The sequence below is a fragment of the Protomyctophum bolini genome (assembly GCF_963924005.1).
Source record: "Protomyctophum bolini genome assembly, chromosome: 7".
NCBI lineage: Eukaryota > Metazoa > Chordata > Actinopteri > Myctophiformes > Myctophidae > Protomyctophum > Protomyctophum bolini.
This window is the reverse complement of record NC_137868.1, coordinates 44,539,822-44,564,511: the sequence shown is the minus strand read 5'-3', so window position 1 is coordinate 44,564,511 and position 24,690 is coordinate 44,539,822. Positions and strand designations below refer to the sequence as shown.

The following is a 24,690-nucleotide window of genomic DNA, read 5'->3' as shown; positions in this document are numbered from 1 at the left end:
ACAACAAAAGGCTGTTTTCCCCATAGTTCCGTGTTTACATTTGGGACCTTTAGTGCGAGCCGCCAGTGACTGGAGCGTGTCCTATATTATGTTACAGGATTCCAGTCCAGCAGAGCTTTAATATACTAACTGGTAAAGTCACATCGATTGTTTTTTAAAAATAAACAGACGCCAACTGAAACACTGTGTTCATTAACAAACTGTAAATAAAGTACCAACCGAAAAAACAAAACTCTTTTTTTTTCCACCGCTGGGGGGGGGGGGGGGCTGCATGAACCCCCTGCCGTTATAAGAACTTTCCGCCACTGTATGAGCACTAAGCTATGTAATTTAATAAATTCAACGAACATGTTTTCCTAATAGAACACGTTGCTCTCTCTCTCCCGTCCTCCCTCCCGCAGGGCGATCCGCCGGCGCTACCTGAAGAGCTGGTTCCTGGTGGACTTCGTGTCCTCCATCCCCGTGGACTACATCTTCCTGATGGTGGACCTGGAGGCCCACCTGGACTCCGAGGTGTACCGCACGGCGCGCGCCCTGCGCATCGTCCGCTTCACCAAGATCCTCAGCCTGCTGCGCCTGCTGCGCCTCTCCCGGCTGATTAGATACATCCACCAGTGGGAGGAGGTACGCGTGTACACGCCACTATGAACCCTAGTGCACTAGAATACTAGCATTCTAGTGTATACTAGTATACTATAGTCTGCTGCTGCGCCTCTCCCGGCTGATTAGATACATCCACCAGTGGGAGGAGGTATACGTATACACCACTAAACCCTAGTAGTGTGTAGTGTACTAGAATACTATAGCATTCTAGTGTATACTATAGTCTGCTGCGCCTCTCCCGGCTGATTAGATACATCCACCAGTGGGAGGAGGTACGCGTATACGCCACTATGAACCCTATAGTGTGTGGCGTACTAGAATACCAGTATGCACTAGTATACTACTAGTGTGCACTAGTATACTCTAGTCTGCTGCGCCTCTCCAGGCTCATCCGCCACATCCACCAGTAGGAGGAGGTACTTATACGCCACTAAACCCTAGTGTGTAGTGTACTAGAATACTAGTATGCACAAGTATACTAACTAGTATGCACTAGTATACTGTTGTGTCTCTCCAGCTAGGCTCATCCGCCGCATCCACCAGTGGGAGGAGGTACTTATACGCCACTATAAACCCTAGTGTGTACTAGAATACTATAGCATTACAGTGTATACTATAGTATACTCTAGTCTGCTGCGCCTCTCCCGGCTCATCCGCTACACCTCCACCAATGGGAGGAGGTACTTATACACCACTAAACCCTAGTGTGTACTAAGGCATTCACTTCTAGTCATTTTGACAGTTGCCTATAGCTTACTAGTCAACTAGTTTAACTACCTACAGTATACCCAGCTCATAATTCACTCTCCTAATTGGGTGTATATGTAATCTGTGGGAAGTATAGTATGTGTCTCTGATGTCTTGTGTACAGTGGACACGACGGTTATAGAAACGTTGTTGTTGCTGCGAGAGTGAGGTCTATATAGCCAACACCAACTCGGGACTCCTGCGGATCGCTTGCCCTCCACAAATTCCATGTCCAACGTCAGGTTCTTGAGCTCTGCCAGTGTTGTTATCAGCCGAGCTGTCGCGCCGCAGCACGTCTACATTAGGTGGTATACGCTTCTTTCCCCCCTCCCCCTGGCTTTGCCCTGGGTTGGCTCCAAGGGGCCAGCTAGGCACTCCAATGTTGAAGCGCTGGTCCCTAGTGGTAAGAGGAAGGACTGCAGGCGGACCCGTGGATTCTTGACGAGGAAACCCCGTGCAACCGAGCGCTCAATGTTAAAGCCCAGCTGCACTTCCGCACTTCTTGACTTCCGGACACCACATTTTGGTGTCTAAATGCTGATATCAGCGAAAAAATGCTTCCGGCAGCCTTCCGGGTGCTTCAAAACACCACTGAGCAACTTCCACTGACATGAATAGCGGAGGGGGCGGAGCTTCGCGCCAGTTTAGTCTCTATCCTTTTAATACTCTATGGTTGGCTCCCATATAACTTATAAGGGTCAATTTACTTGCCTCAAGTTCTATGGGTGCCTGGGAGCATTCATTCTGTATTTGCTCTCTCTCTCTCTCTCTCTCTCTCTCTCTCTCTCTCTCTCTCTCTCGCTCCCGCTCACAGATCTTCCACATGACCTACGACCTGGCCAGTGCGATGGTGCGCATCGTCAACCTGATTGGCATGATGCTGCTGCTGTGCCACTGGGACGGATGTCTGCAGTTCCTGGTGCCCATGCTGCAGGACTTCCCCCCCGACTGCTGGGTGTCCAAGAACGACATGGTGGTCAGTCTGTGTGCGTGCGTGCGTGCGTGCGTGCGTGCGTGCGTGCGTGCGTGCGTGCGTGTGTGCGTGCGTGTGGCCGTGTGCCAGTGTGAATTTTTGCGTGCGTGCGTGCGTGCGTGTGTGTGTGCGTGCGTGTGGCCGTGTGCCAGTGTGAATTTTGTCGACTAAAGAAATACTATATGACAAAAAACTTTTTGCTGACTAACTAAACTAAGACTAAATATATCGATAATTTCGTCAACAACTAAAAACTAGACTATACAATGTTAGGGAGGGTTTGATTTAAATTGGCCGTATTATGTTATGGGAGAACAGATCTTTAATAGAAGCTGTATTATAGGTCACTCCCAGTGGGTCGGGGGGCACTATAGGACCAAAGGCTGTTTTCCCCAGCTCTGTGTTTACTTTGGGGACTTTTAGTCCTATATACAGTATATGGTACAGGGTTCCAAACCATCAGAGATTTAATATACAGTACAATGGTATACATTTCATTTGATAATGTGACGTCCATCCCAAGTTTATGAACAATAAACTTGCTCTCCCAAAGTTTAACTATAAGCATGCCGTGTGTTATCCCAAGTCTGAAGGTATAGTGTGGACTAGTTCATTTTAAAGTATATAAAGTAGGCCTATGATCCATTTTTGAGTGTTTTGTAATTGAAGTTTGTTCATGAAGCGTAAAAAAACAAAACAGAAAATGTCATTTTCATTCATAATGTTCCAATTATGTTCAATTAAACAGGAGCAAAACGCTTGTTACTCGCAATGATTGTTTGAGTTGACAAGTTAATCGTCAAGTAAAATGTCATAATTGTGACGGTGTGCGTGCGTGTGCGTGCGTGTGTGTGTGCGCGTGTGTGTGTGTGTGTGTGTGTGTGTGTGTGTGTGTGTGTGTGCGCGTGTTTATTTAAAATCATTTGTCCTGACAGCTAATTGGTTCGTGCAGCAACTTGTCCCACAAAGGCAAAACACACGCCTGGGGGACTCGTTGCATGTTCCATCGCACGCACGCACGCACACACGCACGCAGTCAAACACACGCGCAGCAATGCATGGTCGAATAGCTGAGTCACATGTGGGACGGTTGCCATGGTGACTGTTCCTAGGCGTCGTGATATGCTTGGAGTGGTTTCCCCCAGAGAGAGAGAGACGCTGCTCCCCGGAAACATCATCATCATTATAGAGGGAGACTGTGTGTGTGTGTGTGTGTGTGTGTGTGGTTGTGTGTTTGTGTGTGTGCGCACGTGCGTGCGTGAGTGCGTGCGTGCGTGCGTGCGTGGGGGTGTATGCAAACCCAAATGTAAAAGCATTTAGAATATCTGAACTGAATCTGTCTGTCTCTCTCTCTCCCCCTCTCTCTCTACCCCCCCCCCCCCCTCTCTCTCTCTCTCTCTCTCTCTGACCCCCCCCCCATGCATGCATGCAGAATGACACGTGGGGCGTGCAGTACTCGTACGCCCTGTTCAAGGCCATGAGCCACATGCTGTGCATCGGCTACGGGGCCCAGGCGCCCGAGGGCATGACGGACGTGTGGCTGACCATGCTCAGCATGATCGTCGGCGCCACGTGCTACGCCATGTTCATCGGCCACGCCACCGCCCTCATCCAGAGCCTGGACTCCTCGCGCAGGCAGTACCAGGAGAAGGTATATATATACTGTACTGTACTGTACTAGAATTTAAGCGGGCGCGAAAACAAATGCATTGCCGGCGTGAGTGTGGAAGGGAGGCATTATTTTGGCAGTGCAAAGACTATTGTTTCATGGCGGCTGGTGGTCAGCGTTGGCGTCGGGCGCCTTATGAGGAGATATAGCGTTGGAACACTGCGAAGGGTAAGTGTGTGACGTCACTGCCCGTGTGAGTGTGTGTGTGGGTGTAGTGTGTAAGATGGTGTTGTGGGTGTTGCAATAGCGACGTATAGCTGTTGTGGCTTTGGGTTTCTTCTGGGTACAACGTATTGGGTACAGCTTTTGGGTACAGCTTTTGGGTACCACTTCTCCAATGTTTAATAGATATACCGTATACCAGCAAACCAATTAGCATCTTCACTGTAGATCCAAACCCTGCACCCCCAAAGAGCGATTGTCCAATAATGCCCCAATCCAAATAGTTGAGCAAACGCGGTTTGCTATTATGCAGGTTCAAGCTTTTTTCGTTGCTTTTTTAACGTGCCTATTGGACGAGGATGTGTTGGGGCGGGACTATAATTAAGTGCCCTTTCCTTGAGTGTATACTTATACTCAACCACTTAACCCATTTGAGGACGATTCTACAGTTGGCAAGTTTTCTGGAAAAAAAATCAATGTTTCTATATCAGTGTGTTTTCAAACTATTTCATGTCAAGGACCCCCGGAAATATATGTAATTGGCCCCGGACAATGTGTTGTTCCAGGGACCCCCCCCCCCCCCCAGAAGCAAAGATTTGAGTTAAAAGCGTTATATTTGCACCTTGTTCACAGGTTTTTCAAAAACAGCAGATCTACAAGCTTGTATAGCGCAGCACTTAGTGCCGCGCTATGAGCTTGTAGATCTGCTCCTTGCCCAAATACTGTATATAGTACTCAACCACTTAAACCATGGGGTCTTCAATGATTTTCAGTCAAAGGTGCCATATACAGTAGCTGACCCCCCAAAGTGTTTTATTTTTAAATATCTATGGCAGTACCCCCTGGCGACATTTGACACAGGCATACACCATACCATATTATGTAACGCGCACTATGCTTTTTATACCTTCTGCATTCATATACTTTCATAGTATTAAAGTATGAATGCAGACGTAAAAAAGCATCCGCTCCTCACCCCAAACGCACAAGAAATACTGTCTTCTGCTTTAGTCGATGATAACATCTTATGATATATTATATATTGACTAAAACCAGAGTAAAATGGATGGAAATGTATTTAACTCAAATAAATCAAAATGTGCTGTCCAAATGAACACTGCTATACATAGACTTGTTTGACAGCACTGTCATTCATTCATAAATACATGACCAGAATTATCTATACTTTGACTCAAGTTCTGGAGTCGAGTGCTTAGTTTGTTCACCACTGCTAAGCAGCCTAGCAGGAAGTCATGGGATGGATTTGCTGGAGGGGATGGAAGGTGCCGGAGGGGGATGGATGGTGAGGATCCAGTTCCACTGCTCTTGATATATTTTTTTATCCCTGCTTTCTGTCAGACTGAATTAAATACACACATTTCCTGTTGGGAGATGTAGACTGGTCTGGTTTTGATACACTTATGTTTGATAACATCACAATTTGATTATTCTCTTAAAGAATAATCTTAACCACATTAAACCCTGGTGTATTTTGGGGCATAGATATCACTATTTGTCATGCATGTGACAAAATGTGCGTATAACCGCACGAACCATTGTACCTATTCTGGAAAGAAAATGATTTGGCGAGCCACACTATATGAGCTGCCTGTGATGAGCTTGTAGATCTGCTATTTTTGAAAAAAACGTTGAAAGTGTGTGCAAAACTTTGACGGTATTTTAAGGCGAACATCTTTCACTAAAATCGTTACTTCTGGAGGTCCTGGAACGGCCTGAAAAAGGTTTGAACGCGACTTATATAACATCGACAACAACAGCCAGCTATAGTACTATAGGCTATACAGGGGTATAGGCAACCTCAAGTGTGAGAGAGATGATTTTCCTTTCAAATTGAAATGTATATAAAAAGGTTTAAAGTTAAATTAAGTCCACTCACATCTGTATGCAAATTACATCCTGCACATAATGCTATACATTCATTTAAACTCTCATTCATTGAACTCTGACTGGAGAGACAGTAGGTATACAGATACAGATTTAGTCTAAAAATCATATCATGTGAAAGAAAATGTTTCTAAAGAAGAGGCGAAGGAGATAAGGTTGCTATGTGTTATATTATATGAACAATCAAAATCGGATGGAAATATATCATTTGGACGTGGTGTCATAATTAATTAAACGTAATGTCGATATGGCACTTGCATGTCGAAAAGGTTGCAGACTATGAGATGAGATGTTTGATGTGTGTGTGTGTGTGTGTGCGTGTGTGCGTGCGTGCGTGCGTGCGTGCGTGCGCGCGCGTGTGCACGTGCGCCTTGCGTTACAGTACAAACAAGTGGAACAGTACATGTCCTTCCATAAGCTGCCTGCGGACGTGCGTCAGAAGATCCATGAATATTACGAGCATCGTTTCCAGGGCAAGATGTTCGACGAGGAGAACATCCTGGGAGAGCTCAGTGAACCCCTGAAAGAGGTGACCTTGACCTTGACCTTGACCTTGACACACACACACACACCTTGCCTCCTTCTCCACTGAACAGACTTTTGTGTCTTAGCTCTTGGCGTCCTGCAATCGCATCTCACTACAACCGACATGGACACATCACTGAGGCTTCCACGAGCAGTTTATACATCTGTAACCAAGTTGTATAATAGCATCCTTAAAGGGACACTTCACCCTTTTTGCAAAATAATATATGTTAATGACGTTTAGAAGCTTTAGAACACTTTCCTGGGGGTCTTTATGTGTGTAATATGTGGTTTTAGATATTTTAGATTGTAGCAGTGAGCCTGTTGTCTCTGATGTCATGGACACCGGTCTCACTACCTTCCTGGACTACAATTCCCATAATTCTTTGGTGCACTGCTCCTCCTTGTGGATAGGGGGGAGAGCTGTCTTACTGAGACAAGGAAGGAAGTGAGCCCAGTGTCCATGGCATCAGAGACAACAGGCTCACTGCTACAATCTAAAATATCTAAAACCACATATTACACACATAAAGACGCCCAGGAAAGTGTTCTAAAGCTCCTAAACGTCATTAACATATATTATTTTGCAAAAAGGGTGAAGTGTCCCTTTAAGACAGAGATCCAGACTGTGGTCAAAATGTACACATGCCACTTCCAAACAATGGTCACTTCTCTTACTGTCCTCATCGACAACGACGACAGCAGCAGCTATAGCCTGTGACATCGGGGGAAAAAAGGAATCATTTTCATTATTGCGCATGAACATGGCGCGGTTGACACACCACATGAGTGCTTATGCATGTTGGCAGATGATGAAACATAATTACGAACTTATATGTGTCATTAGCTAATAAATAGGTCAACAATTCTGCCGTGCCTATAGCAATATTATACGTATACATTCCCTTATGTACAGTAGCAGCCACCATGGCTGCTAATGTTTCAGTAACATGGCATCAACCGCCATGTCCCCTCCCGCTCCCTCAGGTCAAGCACTGCCAACCAACTGGAACCCCACAAATCAAACAAACGGACATGGGGAGACCGGGCCTTTGCAGTGGCTGCCCCTTCTCTCTGGAACTCACTCCCAACTCACATCAGAGCTGCCCCCACCCTCGAAATGTTCAAAAGCACACTCAAAACCCACCTTTTCAAACTGGCTTTCCCTACATAACCCCCCCACACACACACACTGACACACCCCTTCTTGTTTGTCCCTCTTTGATTTTGATTTCTAGTTTTTAACCTTTTAAACCTTTTTAAATAGTTTTCTAATAAATATGTCTGTACTTTTTCTGTAAAGCGACTTTGGGTACCTAGAAAAGCGCTATATAAATCGTATATATTATTATTATTATTATTATTAGTAACATTGTAGTGGATTGTAGTCACGTTGCAGACAACGAGGAGGAAAACATATTAGCCCATTCTGACCTGAGATCAGATTCATACGAGGTTTCCACTGGACACACACTGGTCTGATGAACCCATTCTGACCTGAGATCAGATTCTAAAAATGTCAGTCGTTCTTCGATTTTTCAAAAATAGCAGACCTACAAGCTCGTAGCGCGCCACTCGGTGGCGCGCTATGAGCTTGTAGATCTGCTATTTTTCAATAGCTAAAGCATAACATGATGCTAACACCAAAATGGGTTCCCGTTCAGAATGGGTTAGGGCACCAACAGAGAAAGGTTGAGTCTGGTTGGAATTAACCCATTTTGATCTTTGGTGTTAGCATTATGGTGTGCTTTAGCTATTGAAAAATAGCAGATCTACAAGCTCATAGCGCGCCACCGAGTGGCGCGCTATACAAGCTTGTATAGGTCTGCTATCTTTTGAAAAATCGAAGAACGACTGACATTTTTTTTAACCTGATCTCAGGTCAGAATGGGTTAATCAGACCAGTGTGTGTCCAGTGGAAACCTCGTATGAATCTGATCTCAGGTCAGAATGGGTGAAGGACCAGCTTTACAATTTAGGCATTTAGCAGACTTTAGATTAGATTAGATTAGATTGGATTAGATTAAATTCATTGTCACTGCACATAGTATACAAATACTTTGACAACGGAATGAAGAGTGGCGTCTATAGCCAGGAGTGCAATACAGTAATGCAGTAAATGAGAATAAATGCAGAAAGATGTACAGTATGTATACAGTAATGTATACAGAATAATCCAGAGCGATTTACGTTAAGCAAGAACAGGCAATACACATCATATACATAACAAATATTGACTGAATTTGCTTTGGCTGTCACACACGCACACACAGGTTATACACTTCATGACATGTCGAGGACTAATTTAAGTTTATGCCCAACTGACTGAATGTAACGCATGCTCTCTCTCTATCTCTCTCTCTCTCTCTCTCTCTCAAAATTCAATTCAATTCAATTCAATTCAATTCGCTTCATTGGCATGAATGGATAACTACAGTATTGTCAAAGCATAAGATGCAGCAAAAAAATACAACAAAACACAATATCAAACATTGACTTTCACAATAAAAGATGCAGATGTTTTCATAATGAATGTGTCCATGGTCTCTCTCTCTCTCTCTCTCTCTCTCTCTGTGTGTGTAGGAGATTGTGAGTTTCAACTGTCGCAGTCTGGTGGCCAACATGCCTCTGTTTTTGCGAACACATTGAGCACTAACTAGATAGCTGGCCTAAACTGTCTGTCTGTCTGTCTGTGTGTGTCATACTGTAACACCACCGGCCCACCACCAGAGGGCGCAGCTGAATCACACACAAAAAAAAACACACACACAAACACTCACACAAACACTTAACTTAAAAAAAAAACTTAACTTAAAAAAACTTAACTTAAAAATAACTTAAAGAAAACTTAACTTAAAAAAAAGTAAAAAAGCACATAATTTATTCTAATTGTTGGTATTGCTATTTACGAACGGCGTTCGCTTCCCGCGTTCACGCGTCTTACTTGTATATAGCATGACCCTCCTCTCTCCATCTCTCTCTCTCTCTCTCTCTCTCTCTGTGTGTGTAGGAGATTGTGAGCTTCAACTGCCGCAGCCTGGTGGCCAACATGCCTCTGTTCGCCAACGCCGACCCCAACTTCGTGACGGCGGTGCTCACCAAGCTGCGCTTCGAGGTCTTCCAGCCGGCGGACTTCATCATCCGGGAGGGCACCGTCGGGCGCAAGATGTACTTCATCCAGCACGGCCGCGTCGGCATCCTGGCCCGCGGGAACAAGGAGACCAAACTCTGCGACGGCTCCTATTTCGGAGGTGAGGGTTTGAATTGATTGATTTATTTATGTATTGACAGTTTGCAGAATTACGGTACATTTCAAGCACAGACTCAATACAAAAGACTTGTTGACTGTGAGTGGACGACCCAATTAACCCATTTTGGTGTTAGCATTATGCTATGCTTTAGCTATTGAAAAATAGCAGATCTACAAGCTCATAGCGCGCCACCGAGTGGCGCACTACGAGCTTGTAGGTCTGCTGTTTGTTTTTTTTAATCGAAGAGCCACTGACATAGAAACGTAGCTTTTTCAGAGAACTGTCAGGATGTAGAAGACATTTTTTAGAATCTGATCTCAGGTCAAAATGGGTTAAGCATTACACTTGTTTACAAGAGGGTCCACACCATGTTCAATTCACCAAAACATTTAGAGACGTACAAATAGACACTTCCATTATAGTCAAAGAACAGAACAGGCATTCATCATAAAGGGAGCAAAAAGGGAAAAGAAACATATACAGTGACTGAGGGGAGTCCTGGTTTTATAGTCCCGGTCTGGTTTGGTTTGGTTTCTGCCGTTGGTTTGCTCTGGTTTTGTCACACGAGAGAGACTCGGGGCGTAGAGTCGCTGCTTCTTTCGCCTGGGAAGGAGCCAGCTTAGGTTGGTCCGGGGCATCTGCAGGTTATAGGATGCCTCTCGGGCGTCTCCCTAGGGAGGTCCTCGAGGCACGTCCTACTACGAGGAGACCCCCCCCGGGGGGCAGACCAAGGATCACGTCCCACTGGGAGGAGACCCCCCCGGGGGGCAGACCAAGGATCACGTCCCACTGGGAGGAGACCCCCCCGGGGGGCAGACCAAGGGGCAGTCGGAGGAAACACATCGACTCACTGGGCCTTGGAACGTCTCGGAATCCCCCCCCAAGGAGGAAGTCACTATAATGTTGCTCTGGAGAGGGAAGTCTGGAGCACTCTGGTGGAGCTGTTGCCCCCGCGACCCGACTACGGATAAGCGATTGAAGATGGATGGATGGATGGTCTGGTTTTGTTGGGGTTTTTGTTTTGGGGTTGGCCACGCCCCCTTTTCATGACGACGAGTGGCCCGGGAAGACAATTTCCCATTCATTTCTTTTCCCCCGTATAGACGTTTCATAAAGTATCTTTTTAAAGACCTGTGAGCCTCGGTCAAAGCCAACTCGTATCGTGACCACTCATGACGACAAACACAACTCTTTGGGCCGAAACAAATAAAATAAGCGCCTGGTGCGTCGCTATAAATGTGCTCCGTTGGTTGCAAAATCGCTGGGCGCTCTGATTTAATGGTCCTATAAGTATACCCCCCCGCGGGCGTTTGTGGTGTTTTAACCCATTCTGACCTGAGATCAGATTCATACGAGGTTTCCACTGGACAACACACTGGTCTGATTATAACCCATTCTGACCCGAGATCAGATTCTATAAAAAATGTCAGTCTGTTCTTCGATTTTTCAAAAATAGCAGACATATACAAGCTCGTAGCGCGCCACTCGGTGGCGCGCTATGAGCTTGTAGATCTGCTATTTTTCAATAGCTATAAAGCACGACATGATGCTAACACCAAAAGGGTGCTCCCGTTCAGAATGGGTTAACAATAGAGAGTACATTATGGACCACAGGGAGTTGAGAGCATCGTTAAAAATAGATATTGGGATGATGTCAACTCGTCTGGGTCGGGACTCTGCATCCGAGAGACGACGGCTGTTGAGGGCCTTCTAATGAAATTGGGTGTTTGAATTGAAATCTTTACTCGAAAAGAGCATTCAGGTTCCCCAATGCTGACGAGATCACATATACAGTATATAAAACAAGCCAGAAAACCCCTGATCACAGAAAATCTACTGAATGTTAAAAGTTCATGTTTTTTGGGTGCAATTGAGATTAGAAAACCTAAAAAAAAAATAAAGAACAATTCCAAAACCTTTTTTTGAATGTCACAATCCCTTTAAGACAGATATAAAACACAAATCTAGTCTACACATGACGTGAGGCATAGAGTTAAAATCAGTTAAAAGTTAAAAAAATCACACCCATGTGAACTGAGTGGTGCAACTCCCCTCTCCCCCTGCCTCTCTCTCTCTCCGTCTGCCTCTCTCTCTCTCTCTCTCTCTCTCTGTAATTAGCACTGCAGGCAACAGTGCAACACTATCTCTCTCTGTTTCTGGCACAACGGCGCCACTTTTTCCCCTACTGGTACTCTAAACAGTTAGGACATAAAAAAAAAACTGTTACATATTGAGGTTCAGAAGCAGGTTGTTAAATTGACCGTGTGATATCGGGGACCACAATGGTTCAGTGTTTGCGTGTAGAGTGTTCCACGTAGTTGAGGGGGCATCGAAGCAGAAAGCAGATTTGATCCCAGTTCAGACTGCACAGATGGGACCTCTCTTGTATATGAGCCGTTCGCTTGAACGGGTCTGACGAGTATTTCTCTTCCAATTTAGCAGCAACGTGATGTATGGGGTGGTATAACTTCCCATCAATATAGCTTTAACCCATTCTGAACGGGAACCCATTTTGGTGTTGGCATCATGTTATGCTTTAGATATTGAAAAATAGCAGATCTACAAGCTCATAGCGCGCCACCGAGTGGCGCGCTACGAGCTTGTAGGTCTGCTATTTTTGAAAGATCGAAGAACGACTGACATTTTTAGAATCTGATCTCAGGTCAGAATGGGTTGATCAGACCAGTGTGTGTCCAGTGGAAACCTCGTATGAATCTGATCTCAGGTCAGAATGGGTTAAAAAATAAACTGGTGCCAGTGCCTGGTTGAGGTTGAGGTGGCTCAATACATATCGTCTCTGTCGAAGTGGAAACCTCATAATTATGTCCACACAACGGTTACTGTTCAGGATTCAAATTCAAAAGCATATATAGTGGAGCACTCGACTGCTCCACACGTATTTATCATTATCTGCAGGGGGTCGGCTTGTTGTTGCCACCCCTGCAGAGTAGTAAATGTGTCTCCTGAAGTGCCCGCGGGGTGATGGGATCATGGGACCCTGACGAAGGCTGATTAGCCGAAATGCCTTAAAAGGTATATTCAGTGATTTCACTTAATTCAAATGTCACTTCTTTTTTTTGTTTTGTTGTGATAATACCCCCTATACTATAAATCAAATCAAATCAAATCAAAATGTATTTATAGAGCACATTTTCAAAGACCCAGGAGGCCAACCAAAGTGCTGTATACATATAGGAAACATGACACAAGTAACATAGTAAAACAAAATCAAAGCAACACACAAAAGTAACACAGGTTAATTAGGTCAAACATTGAAAGACAGGGAGAAGAAATGGGTTTTGAGTAAAGACTTAAAGGCTTCTAAGGAGGGAGCAGACGTAATATGAAGGGGCAGTCAGTTCCAGAGTTTGGGGGCCAGCCACCGAAAAGGCTGCACGGTCATCACCTCTGGACCTGAGATTGGAATTGGGCACAGTCACAGGAGCCGCTGGTCAGCTGACCTCAGGGCCCTGGATGGGGTGTATAAGGGACCATGAGTGACGATAAATACAGGGGGGGGGCAAACCGTTTAGAGATTTAAAAACAAATAATAGAATCTTAAAATCAATTCTAAAATGTAACAGGAAGCCAGTGGAGGGATATAGGCAAGAACGGGAGTGATATATGATCACGCCTCCTCGTACCATAGTGAGTAGGCGCGCGGCGGCATTTTGGACAAGCTGCAGACGTCTGAGGGTGGACTGGTCCATGCCTATACATAATATAGCGCATTGCAATAATCGAGCCGCGATGAGATAAAGGCGTGGATAACTCAACTATAGGCGTGGATAACTCAACTATATAGAGTGTGCTGACCATATAGTTGGCCCATGAGCCTTCATCCAATCAGGATAGAGAGGGAGGGGCCTTATGCCAATCATGATCGACTGTCTTTCCCCGCTGTGACTGTGACAGTCCCCCCCCCCCTCCCTGAAAGATATCGCATCGCAGATCGCAGCCCGTTCCGTCGCAGTTTATTTTTCAACCTATTTAAGCTGCGGTCGGTTTAAAATGAAGTTTTTACTCTAATGTATACCTGTACTGTACACACAGCGTTGAACTTTTTTCCACCTGCTCACCCTTCCTGCGCTCTCTTTTAAGGCCCTATATCGTGTTATTATTCCTCCAAGGGGGACAGTCAGGCTATAAACGTATAAATTGATTTGTTCTTAAACGGAGCGACCAAATATATGGCTGACAAGCAAGAGGTTGTTCAAACAGCCGACTAGATCACCGCTCTCCCCACAGGGAGATTGGCTCTATACAATTAGAGATTGGCTCTATACAAACTTCTTCAGCAGAGTGCATTGAGAGTGTGATGGATGGTGTGTTCGGGGCGAACTGGGTGTTATATAGCGTTAAGAACAGCCGGTATAGGTTATTATTACCACAGTGGCACCACAGGAATGTGTGGGCATGAGCGCGGGTTAGGAGGACTTAAATTCTTGCTGGGAGCTAAACATGCTATACAAATTGGGATATACATAAAATACATGAATTAAAAAAAAGATTAGACGAGAGAGGATTAGATGCGGTTTAAGAGAGGATTTAGAAACACCAACATCCACATGACGGCAGCCACAACCTCCTCCTCCTGCAAGCAGACACCCTGGGAGTGCCGACGAGTCACAGTCTGTGCGACACGGTTCATTCAAGGCCAAATTGTAATAATAATAATAATAATAATAATAAATACGCGGCGCGTTGTGAGCTTGTAGATCGGCTATTCTCAGCATGCAACTAATTGTACTAAATGACTCATACTTGTCCACTAGTAGTCACCTTCCTAACATTTTAGTCTAGTTTTTTTTATCTGTCGACAAAATCGTCAGTATATTTAGTCTTAGTTTTAGTCGTCATAGCTTTTTTGGTCTTCATTTAGTTTCCGTTTAGTTTTCGTCAGTGGAAAAAAGGTAGTCGACGAACATTTCTCGTCTTGGTTTTATAGTCGACGAAATCATCTGTTTTTGTTTTTGTTTTGTCTTGTTTTTGTTTTGTTATGTTTTGTTTTTCTGTCTGTCTGTCTGTCTGTCTGTTTTTTTTCTTTTTTTTTTTTTAATTCTTTTTCCTTTTTATAGCTATTTTGAATATTAAAAGGGCTGGCATTATAAGCTGAGGCTTCTGCCAAACACTCCCTTTAGGTAAAAAAAAGAAAACCCCTGAATACATTGTATAAGGTGTGTGTATTTTAAATGACCAATAAACTTGAACTTGAACTCCTGCTTCTCTCCTCTCTCTCCTCCCATGCAGAGACCTGTCTGCTGACCCACGGTAGTAGTAGGACGGCCAGCGTGCGCGCGGACACATACTGATCTCCTCTCCTCTCTCCTCCCATGCAGAGATCTGTCTGTGGTAGTAGGACGGCCAGCGTGCGCGCGGACACATATTGATCTCCTCTCCTCCCCATGCATGCAGAGATCTGTCTGTGGCAGTAGGACGGCCAGCGTGCGCGCGGACACGTACTGATCTCCTCTCCTCTCTCTCCTCCCCATGCATGCAGAGATCTGTCTGCTGACCCACGGCAGGAGGACGGCCAGCGTGCGCGCGGACACGTACTGCCGCCTGTACTCTCTGAGCGTGGACAGCTTCAACGAGGTCCTGGAGGAGCACCCCATGATGAGGCGCGCCTTCGAGACCGTGGCCGTCGACCGACTGGACCGGATCGGTAATGAAACTGCTCTCTCTCTCTCTCTCTCTCTCTCTCTCTCTCTCTGTCCACGTTGGCTCATCGTCGTCTGCGTGTGCTGTGTCTGTCTGTAAGCTTATTGTATTGGCGACCCCCCCCCCCCCCCCCCCCCCTAACCTGACTTTGCCAGCTGGGGGCGGTATTGGGTAACCATGTTCCATCCAACACCACATCCATCTGGATGGAATCTCGCAGGGAGTTGAGCTAACGCCAAACCGCTCCGTATACCGAACCAATCAGCGTGAGCTATAAGGGCGGGATATGTGCGAAACCGGATGTGAAGCTATGCAGACACGTCAAGATGATTGGTTGTGTTCATCCAATCATCTATACCATGTATCTTGAAAAAAAGGAACAGCCCCGTCATCGAATTTGCTTTCCGCGATCCCAGATCCCAATAAGCTGTGAAACAAACATGTGTAGCAAGCTTCTTGGATCTGGCAGCGTCAGGTTACCCCCCCCCCCCCCCAAAAAAAATATAAAACGATTATAAAAAATATATAATGCATAATCATAATTTTTAGCACTTGGACTTGTAGGCATTGCATTAGTTCCACAAATAGCCTAGCTTTTTCACAATGTTTTGCTCTTTTACATCATATGTATATCTCTGTTTTTACTATCAGACAAGTCTTTTCACTCTGGAGCCATCACCCCGTTCACTGATTGGTCTAGAAGTTGGGTAAACCACAGGGAGGCGGGGTCAATCCCATAGACTGTAAAAGCGTCTCCGGGTCTAACATGAACGTAAAATGAAGCCTGTCAGTCCTTGTATTGTAAGTCGCCATCTTTCTAGATCCGTTTTGGCCCAGCTGGCCCATTGGCTGGCCCAGACAACGAGGCGGGACTTCCCCCCCCTTCTTCTCCGTTGGTTTTTATTTTTACTCGAGTGGGTGGGGAATCCCGATCATAGACTGTAACGGTAGCCACGCCCCTCAGAACATACGCGACTTTATGGTCATTTTTTTTATTAATGGGACCATAATTTTCCAAAAAGAATATTATGACATTAGAAATGAGACTTTAAACTAGTGACTGGAAGAAGAAAGTATTCATGACCATGTTTATTAAGGTAATACAGTCTAGGTGAAGTTGGGCCCAAATACATGGACTTCTATGGGGCTATGGGTTTTTCTGGGTCCAATGACAGCGTCTCAACAGGCCATTATATGAACTTTCACCTTTCCTCGGTGGCTTCACAAAATATCTGTCTGACTGCCCCGCTGGTCAATCCTTAAGGACATCACCGCGAGTATGATGGCCTCAACTCTTATCACCGTTTTAAGTGATAAGCAATCACCTAGAATGGTGTTAACATATAAATATCACCAAAAACTGGAGTATATCTATGAGCCTTTACTGGTATTAAAAGTGACATAAAAAAAGGTCATTACATTGAGACTTTAGAAATGTGCAGATACCCTGTCACTACACTTACTTATCTAAGTTGATTTGTTTCCTGTTGCGCGAGAAAACAAATCATCTGGGGATGAAAAATATAATAATAAGAAGACAAGAAAAGAAAAAGAAAATGGTGGATCCAAGTGCGTTCCCAACCCCCAGTTTGGGAACCAGTTTTCAGTTTGTTTTTTTTCCTTTATAGTGCAGCATCACCCCAAGGGGTCTCATGTGCACTTCGCAGCAAGTCATACAACAAATTACATAACGGTATAGAAAATAAACACAGTAAGATGTGCCAGCGCACATCATGGTCAAACAATTACCATGTGGTAAGAGCTATACATCAGCAAAAGAAACAGAAAAGAAAGAAACAACATTACAAAATAGTATTTAAAAAAAATGGTAAATGGTGCATTTATATAGCGCCTTTATCCAGTGCTATAGATTGTGCATTACATTCACCCATTCACACACACACACACACACACACATTCATACACCAATGACAGAGGAAACTATGCAAGGCACCAACCAGCATATCGGGAGCAATTAGGGGTTCTTGCTCAAGGACACTTCGACACTAACTCTGGGGGAGCCCCGGGATCGGACTGTAGTGGCGTGCACAGACATTTAGTGCAGGGGCAGGTGCTCAAGTGAAAGAAGGGCACCTTGTGCAGCGCGTGGAACCAGCCAGGTAGTGTGATTTATAGATTTTGGGGCCTAAATAATATATTAGAAGCTTTTTATCAATAATTGATCAATGTCACCAGGCACGGTACAGTGAGTGTACACTGTAAAAAATAAACTCAAAAGGGCACATTTTGTCCAGAGGGAAAGGGGCAGGGGGTGCTCTAGCACCCCTAATGTCTATCTGTGCACGCCACTGTCGAACTGGCAACCTTGCGGTTCCCCTCCGGCCACTCTACCCCTGAGCCACCGCCGCCCCAAAACCACAGAAGAGGTGGACATAACAATGGTTTCAATTAAACTAGGGGGAACCTTAGTGCAAAGCCTTAGAGAACCATGTGCTTCAGATGTATAATTTGACTATACATTAGTGATGGGAGATTGATCGGCAAACACATCGGTATCGGCCGATTCATTAATCGGTCCGATTAATCGGTCTGTCTTTACAAATAAACAAGCCCAAAGTAACAGCTTGAACAGATGGACAAGCTCACAATTATTCAATATGAAGGTATTAAAGTTAAATCTGACTTGCCTATAAGCCTGCAGTGCATGTATTTTTCAGAATGGACAAAATTATTATAATTTTTCAATACAGAATGAGATCATAATTATCTGCCTGCTGTTTGATTGTTTGCTTGTTATGTAACACTGTTGTTTTTTATCTCGTTAAGCACCTTGTGACACTGTCACAAAGTGACATAAAGTTTATTGTTATATCGGTATTATAATATCGGTTATCGGCCAGAACAGCAATTAATTATATCGGATATCGATATCTGCCTACTATACATATATTCTTCCCATTTGGAGGATAAAATAAATTCCCAATCACGGATCTGGCTGCACTCTGTACTTCTGTACTTGAACTCATAAGTACAGTTTGAATTCCGGACTTGTTCTCATATTGCAGTATTGATATACTTTTAAAACACGTGAGTACTTTTTCCATCACTGTTTTAAAGGGATTGTGACATTAAAAAAAGTCATTTTTTTAGGTTTTTCTGAGCTCAATTGCACCCAAAAGAACTGAACTTTTAACACTCAGTCGATGTTCTGTGCATGGTCTGAGGTTTTCTGGCTCAACAAACACGTGCTCTGATTTTCCTGTGGACCGTGATTTAAGAGTCCACAAATCCCATATATGACAATCACAATTGGCCAGCAGATTATCACTATTGAGACCTTGAGGTTTGTCTGTTTTCATTGCAACTCAAAAGGCTTCAGAACACACAGAGAAAACCCCAAACCACAGAATAATAAAAATAAAAAAATAAAAAAATAAAAAAATAAAAAAATAAATGACAGCGTCTCAACAGGCCATTATATGAACTTTCACCTTTCCTCGGTGGCTTCACAAAATATCTGTCTGACTGCCCCGCTGGTCAATCCTTAAGGACATCACCGCGAGTATGATGGCCTCAACTCTTATCACCGTTTTAAGTGATAAGCAATCACCTAGAATGGTGATAACATATAAATATCACCAAAAACTGGAGTATATGTATGAGCCTTTACTGGTATTAAAAGTGACATAAAAAAGGTCATTACATTGAGACTTTAGAAATGTGCAGATACCCTGTCACTACACTTACTTATCTAAGTTGATTTGTTTCCTGTTGCGCGAGAAAACAAATCATCTGGGGATGAATAATATAATAATAAGAAGACAAGAAAAGAAAAGAAAATGGTGGATCCAAGTGCGTTCCCAACCCCCAGTTTGGGAACCAGTTTTCAGTTGTTTTTTTTTCCTTTATAGTGCAGCATCACCCCAAGGGGTCTCATGTGCACTTCGCAGCAAGTCATACAACAAATTACATAACAGTAGAAAATACACACAGTAAGATGTGCCAGCGCACATCATGGTCAAACAATTACCATGTGGTAAGAGCTACATCAGCAAAAGAAACAGAAAAGAAAGAAACAACATTACAAAATAGTATTTTAAAAAATGGTAAATGGTGCATTTATATAGCGCCTTTATCCAGTGCTTAGATTGTGCATTACATTCACCCATTCACACACACACACACACACACACACATTCATACACCAATGACAGAGGAAACTATGCAAGGCACCAACCAGCACATCGGGAGCAATTAGGGGTTCTTGCTCAAGGACACTTCGACACTAACTCTGGGGGAGCCCCGGGATCGGACTGTAGTGGCGTGCACAGACATTTAGTGGGGCAGGTGCTCAAGTGAAAGAAGGGCACCTTGTGCAGCGCATGGAACCAGCCAGGTAGTGTGATTTATAGATTTTGGGGCCTAAATAATATATTAGAAGCTTTTTATCAATAATTGATCAATGTCACCAGGCACGGTACAGTGAGTGTACACTGTAAAAAAGAAACTCAAAAGGGCACATTTTGTCCAGAGGGAAAGGGGCAGGGGGTGCTCTAGCGCCCCTAATGTCTATCTGTGCACGCCACTGTCGAACTGGCAACCTTGCGGTTCCCCTCCGGCCACTCTACCCCTGAGCCACCGCCGCCCCAAAACCACAGAAGTGGTGGACATAACAATGGTTTCAATTAAACTAGGGGGAACCTTAGTGCAAAGCCTTAGAGAACCATGTGCTTCAGATGTATAATTTGACTATACATTAGTGATGGGAGATTGATCGGCAAACACATCGGTATCGGCCGATTCATTAATCGGTCCGATTAATCGGTCTGTCTTTACAAATAAACAAGCCCAAAGTAACAGCTTGAACAGATGGACAAGCTCACAATTATTCAATATGAAGGTATTAAAGTTAAATCTGACTTGCCTATAAGCCTGCAGTGCATGTATTTTTCAGAATGGACAAAATTATTATAGTTTTTCAATACAGAATGAGATCATAATTATCTGCCTGCTGTTTGATTGTTTGCTTGTTATGTAACACTGTTGTTTTTTTATCTCGTTAAGCACCTTGTGACACTGTCACAAAGTGACATAAAGTAATAATCGGTATTATAATATCGGTTATCGGCCAGAACAGCAATTAATTATATCAGATATCGATATCTGCCAAAATGTCTCATCGGCACATCCCTACTATACATATATTCTTCCCATTTGGAGGATAAAATAAATTCCCAATCACGGATCTGGCTGCACTCTGTACTTCTGTACTTGAACTCATAAGTACAGTTTGAATTCCGGACTTGTTCTCATATTGCAGTATTGATATACTTTTAAAACACGTGAGTACTTTTTCCATCACTGTTTTAAAGGGATTGTGACATTAAAAAAAGTCATTTTTTTTAGGTTTTTCTGAGCTCAATTGCACCCAAAAGAACTGAACTTTTAACACTCAGTCGATGTTCTGTGCATGGTCTGAGGTTTTCTGGCTCAACAAACACGTGCTCTAGATTTTCCTGTGGACCGTGATTTAAGAGTCCACAAATCCCATATATGACATCACAATTGGCCAGCAGATTATCACTGTTGAGACCTTGAGGTTTGTCTGTTTTCATTGCAGCTCAAAAGGCTTCAGAACACACAGAGAAAACCCTAAACCACAGAATAATAAAAAAATAAAAAAATAAAAAAATAAAAAAATAAAAAAATAAAAAAATAAAAAAATAAAAGAATAAAAAAATAAAAAAATAAAAAAATAAAAAAATAAATTAACGTCATGTAACCCTGCTAATGTTTCTCTCTCCGTGCTCCCAGGGAGGAAGAACTCCATGCTCATGCGTAAGTCCTCCCAGGGCGGCTCCATGATGGGAGGCAGCATGGGCCGCGGCGGAGGTCGCGGCGGCGGGGGGCTGTCGTCCATGATGCACGGCGGCCTGGGCTCCTGCGACAGCATGCTGGTGCAGCAGATCGTCAAGCACGACAGCATGCCCGCCATGCAGGAGGCCATCGCGGCGGCCGCAGCGGCGAGGGGCCACCACCACCACGGCTCGGTGTCCCCGCGGCCGCGGCCCGTGATCTGGGCGCCGCTGGTCCACGCCCCGCTGCAGACGGCGGCCGCCACCACCAACGTGGCCATCGCCCTCATGCACCAGCAGCAGCAGCACGCCGCCGCCGCCGCCGCCCTCTTCCTGCCCTCGCCGCTCATCTCGCCCTCCTCCGCCTCCTTCCTCCCGCTGTCGTCGCCGCAGCCGCGGGGCGGCGGCGGGGGAGGGGGGGGGCTCCTCCCCCCGCCGCCCTCCTCCTCCGCCCTGCTGCAGCGGCCGTCCGTCAGCTCCCTCATCGGGATGATGGGCGCGGGGGGCATGGGGGGCTTGTCCCCCGGCGGCGCGCGCGGCGGGGGGATCATATCCCCGCCGTCCCAAGCCATGGCGGCCAAAACCCCGCCGGCCTCCTCCTCCTCTTTCCAGCTGGGGCGGACCTTCCACTACGGCCTCCGCCTCCACGCGGGCGGGGGGGATCCTCCTCCCCCCGCGTCCTCCTCCGTCACCATGATGTCCCCCGGGACGACGCCCCCGACGACGACGGGGGGCGGCGGCGGCGGCGGGACCGGTACCCCGCCCCTCCACAAGGTGGCGCCACCCACGCCGAACCCCTCCTCCTCCTCCGCCTCTCCCGGCGGCCCTCAGACGACGACGGACGGGCGTAGTTCGGCGCCCGGCCAGCAGCGGGCCAGGGAAGCGCTGTTGCGTCACGGAGGAGGAGGAGGAGGGCCTCCGGGGGGCTGCCAGGGTCTCCCCGCGCTGGGCAGGCTGACCCAGGAGGCGCGGCTGCTGTCGGCCTCGCAGCCCAGCCTGCCTCAGCGCTCCTGGGTGGGCCTGCAGGGCCTAGTCCAGCCTCAGCCCCCGCTGCGCCGCAAGGCCTCCGGGGGAAACATCCTGGCCGCTCCCTTCCTGCTCGCCGGACCCCTGGCTCGAGGCGGCAGCGCCGGGGTGCTGAGTTCCTCCTACGCTGCAGCCGCCGCCCCCGTGCCCACGCACGCCAAAACGCACACAGCCGCCACACACACGCTGCCGCCGCCATCGACGTCGTCCTCCTCTCTGCCTCCGCCGTGCTCGGCGCCCAAACTGAGCCCGCCCGCCTCCTCCTCCTCCACCTCCTCCTCCTCCTCCTCCACCCCCCCCCACGGTCCCAGGGGGGCGAAGGCCTCCTCCTCCGTCACGCCTCCGTCCCCCTCTCCTCTTTCCGGTCCCAGCCCTGCGCCGACCCCTTCCCCCATCCTCACCCCCACCCAGCAGCCCCCTGCGGCCTCCCTGGCCCCCACCCAGTCTCATGCCCCCGCCCAGCTCCGTAACCCCATCCTGACCCCCGCCCAGTCCCGTACCCCCACCCAGACTCCCAGCCAAACCCCAACCCAGTCCCGTACCCCCACCCAGACTCCCAGCCAAACCCCAACCCAGTCCCGTACCCCCACCCAGACTCCCAGCCAAACTCCCACCCAGTCCCGTACCCCCACTCAGACTCCCAGCCAAACTCCTACCCAGTCCCGTACCCCCACCCAGACTCCCAGCCAAACTCCTACCCAGTGCCGTACCCCGACCCAGACTCCAAGCCAAACTCCTACCCAGTCCCGTACCCCCACCCAGACTCCCAGCCAAACTCCTACCCAGTCCCGTACCCCCACCCAGACTCCCAGCCAAACTCCTACCCAGTCCCGTACCCCCACTCAGACTCCCTGCCAAACTCCCACCCAGTCCCGTACCCCCACCCAGACTCCCAGCCAAACTCCTACCCAGTCCCGTACCCCCACTCAGACTCCTAGCCAAACTCCTACCCAGTCCCGTACCCCCACCCAGACTCCCAGCCAAACTCCTACCCAGTCCCGTACCCCCACCCAGACTCCCAGCCAAACTCCTACCCAGTCCCGTACCCCCACCCAGACTCCCAGCCAAACTCCTACCCAGTGCCGTACCCCCACCCAGACTCCAAGCCAAACTCCTACCCAGTGCCGTACCCCGACCCAGACTCCAAGCCAAACTCCTACCCAGTCCCGTACCCCCACCCAGACTCCCAGCCAAACTCCTACCCAGTCCCGTACCCCCACCCAGACTCCCAGCCAAACTCCTACCCAGTCCCGTACCCCCACCCAGACTCCCAGCCAAACTCCTACCCAGTGCCGTACCCCGACCCAGACTCCAAGCCAAACTCCTACCCAGTGCCGTACCCCCACCCAGACTCCCAGCCAAACTCCTACCCAGTCTCGTACCCACACCCCAACCCACACCCCCACTCAGTCCCGTACCCCCGCCCAGACTCCCACCCACACCCCCTCCCACACCCCCACCCAGGCCCACACCCCTACCCTCTCCCCTTCCCAGGTCCTGCAACGCTCCTCCTTTCCCCCAGTCGCTCCCAGTCAGACCGCGTACCCCCCCAGCCCCCCCACTCCCCCTGCCAGAGCCCCACCCATCCCCGCCCCCTCCTCCTCCTCCTCCTCTGACCCTCCCCATGTTCAAACCTCCATCTCTGCACAGACACCCGCCACCGGTCCTCCCCATGTTCAGAGCTCCATGCCTGCACAGACGCCCGCCACCGGTCCTCCCGGTAGGGTCAAGTTCTCCGTACACCCGGTCCAACAGTCTCCCGGCGCTGCTCCCGCCGCCGCCACCACCACGACAGCGCCGCCCCTCCCCCTCCCCCTCCACCCTGCCACGCCCTCAACCCCCCAAACCACACCCATCCCCACTGACCCGCCCGCCTCTCTCCTCCGCCGACACGACAGCGGCAACAACTCCTAACGCGCTACCTGACTCCCGCCCCCCTCGCAACTCAGTGCCCCCCCCCTCCACTAATCCCGCCACCTACGCTTCCCCTCTGACCGCCGCCCAAACCTCAAACGCCCGGCGCTAGCCCCGCCCACACTGCCGCCAGCCGCCGCCGCCGCCTCTCCCGCCCACCTGCCCCTGATCGGGACAGTCTCAGACACAAACTTCCTGCCAACATGTACGATCCCGGGGGGGCGGAGAGGAGCGGATGGGATTGGACGAATGTCTTGACAGTATTTTGTGCGGGCTCAGCTCATTGGCCCGAGCTGTGTGGGGTCTATACGGAGTTGTATGTCTATATGTTGTTAGATGTGTTCTCATGTGGACACGTTCGGTTTGTCATCCATCTAGAATGTTGTCGTCTTAAGAGTATCATGGAGTCACACCGCTATGACTGGCATTAACATGATG

General features: G+C 47.4%; 1 protein-coding gene across 1 annotated transcript in view; it reads left to right on the top strand.

Moving 5' to 3' along the window:
• LOC308318743 (uncharacterized protein) overlaps positions 1-24,252 on the top strand; it is a gene marked incomplete at its 3' end in the record, with an annotated part of 66,518 nt that extends 42,266 nt beyond the window's left edge. Inside the window, exons 3-10 of the mRNA XM_080768370.1 lie at positions 402-624; positions 2,165-2,326; positions 3,756-3,974; positions 6,442-6,588; positions 9,595-9,835; positions 15,336-15,500; positions 21,272-22,565; positions 22,650-24,252. Coding sequence (XP_080624496.1) covers positions 402-624; positions 2,165-2,326; positions 3,756-3,974; positions 6,442-6,588; positions 9,595-9,835; positions 15,336-15,500; positions 21,272-22,565; positions 22,650-24,252 — 4,054 coding nt within the window. The remainder of the gene's footprint in view (positions 1-401; positions 625-2,164; positions 2,327-3,755; positions 3,975-6,441; positions 6,589-9,594; positions 9,836-15,335; positions 15,501-21,271; positions 22,566-22,649) is intronic.
• Positions 24,253-24,690: the final 438 nt, after the last annotated feature.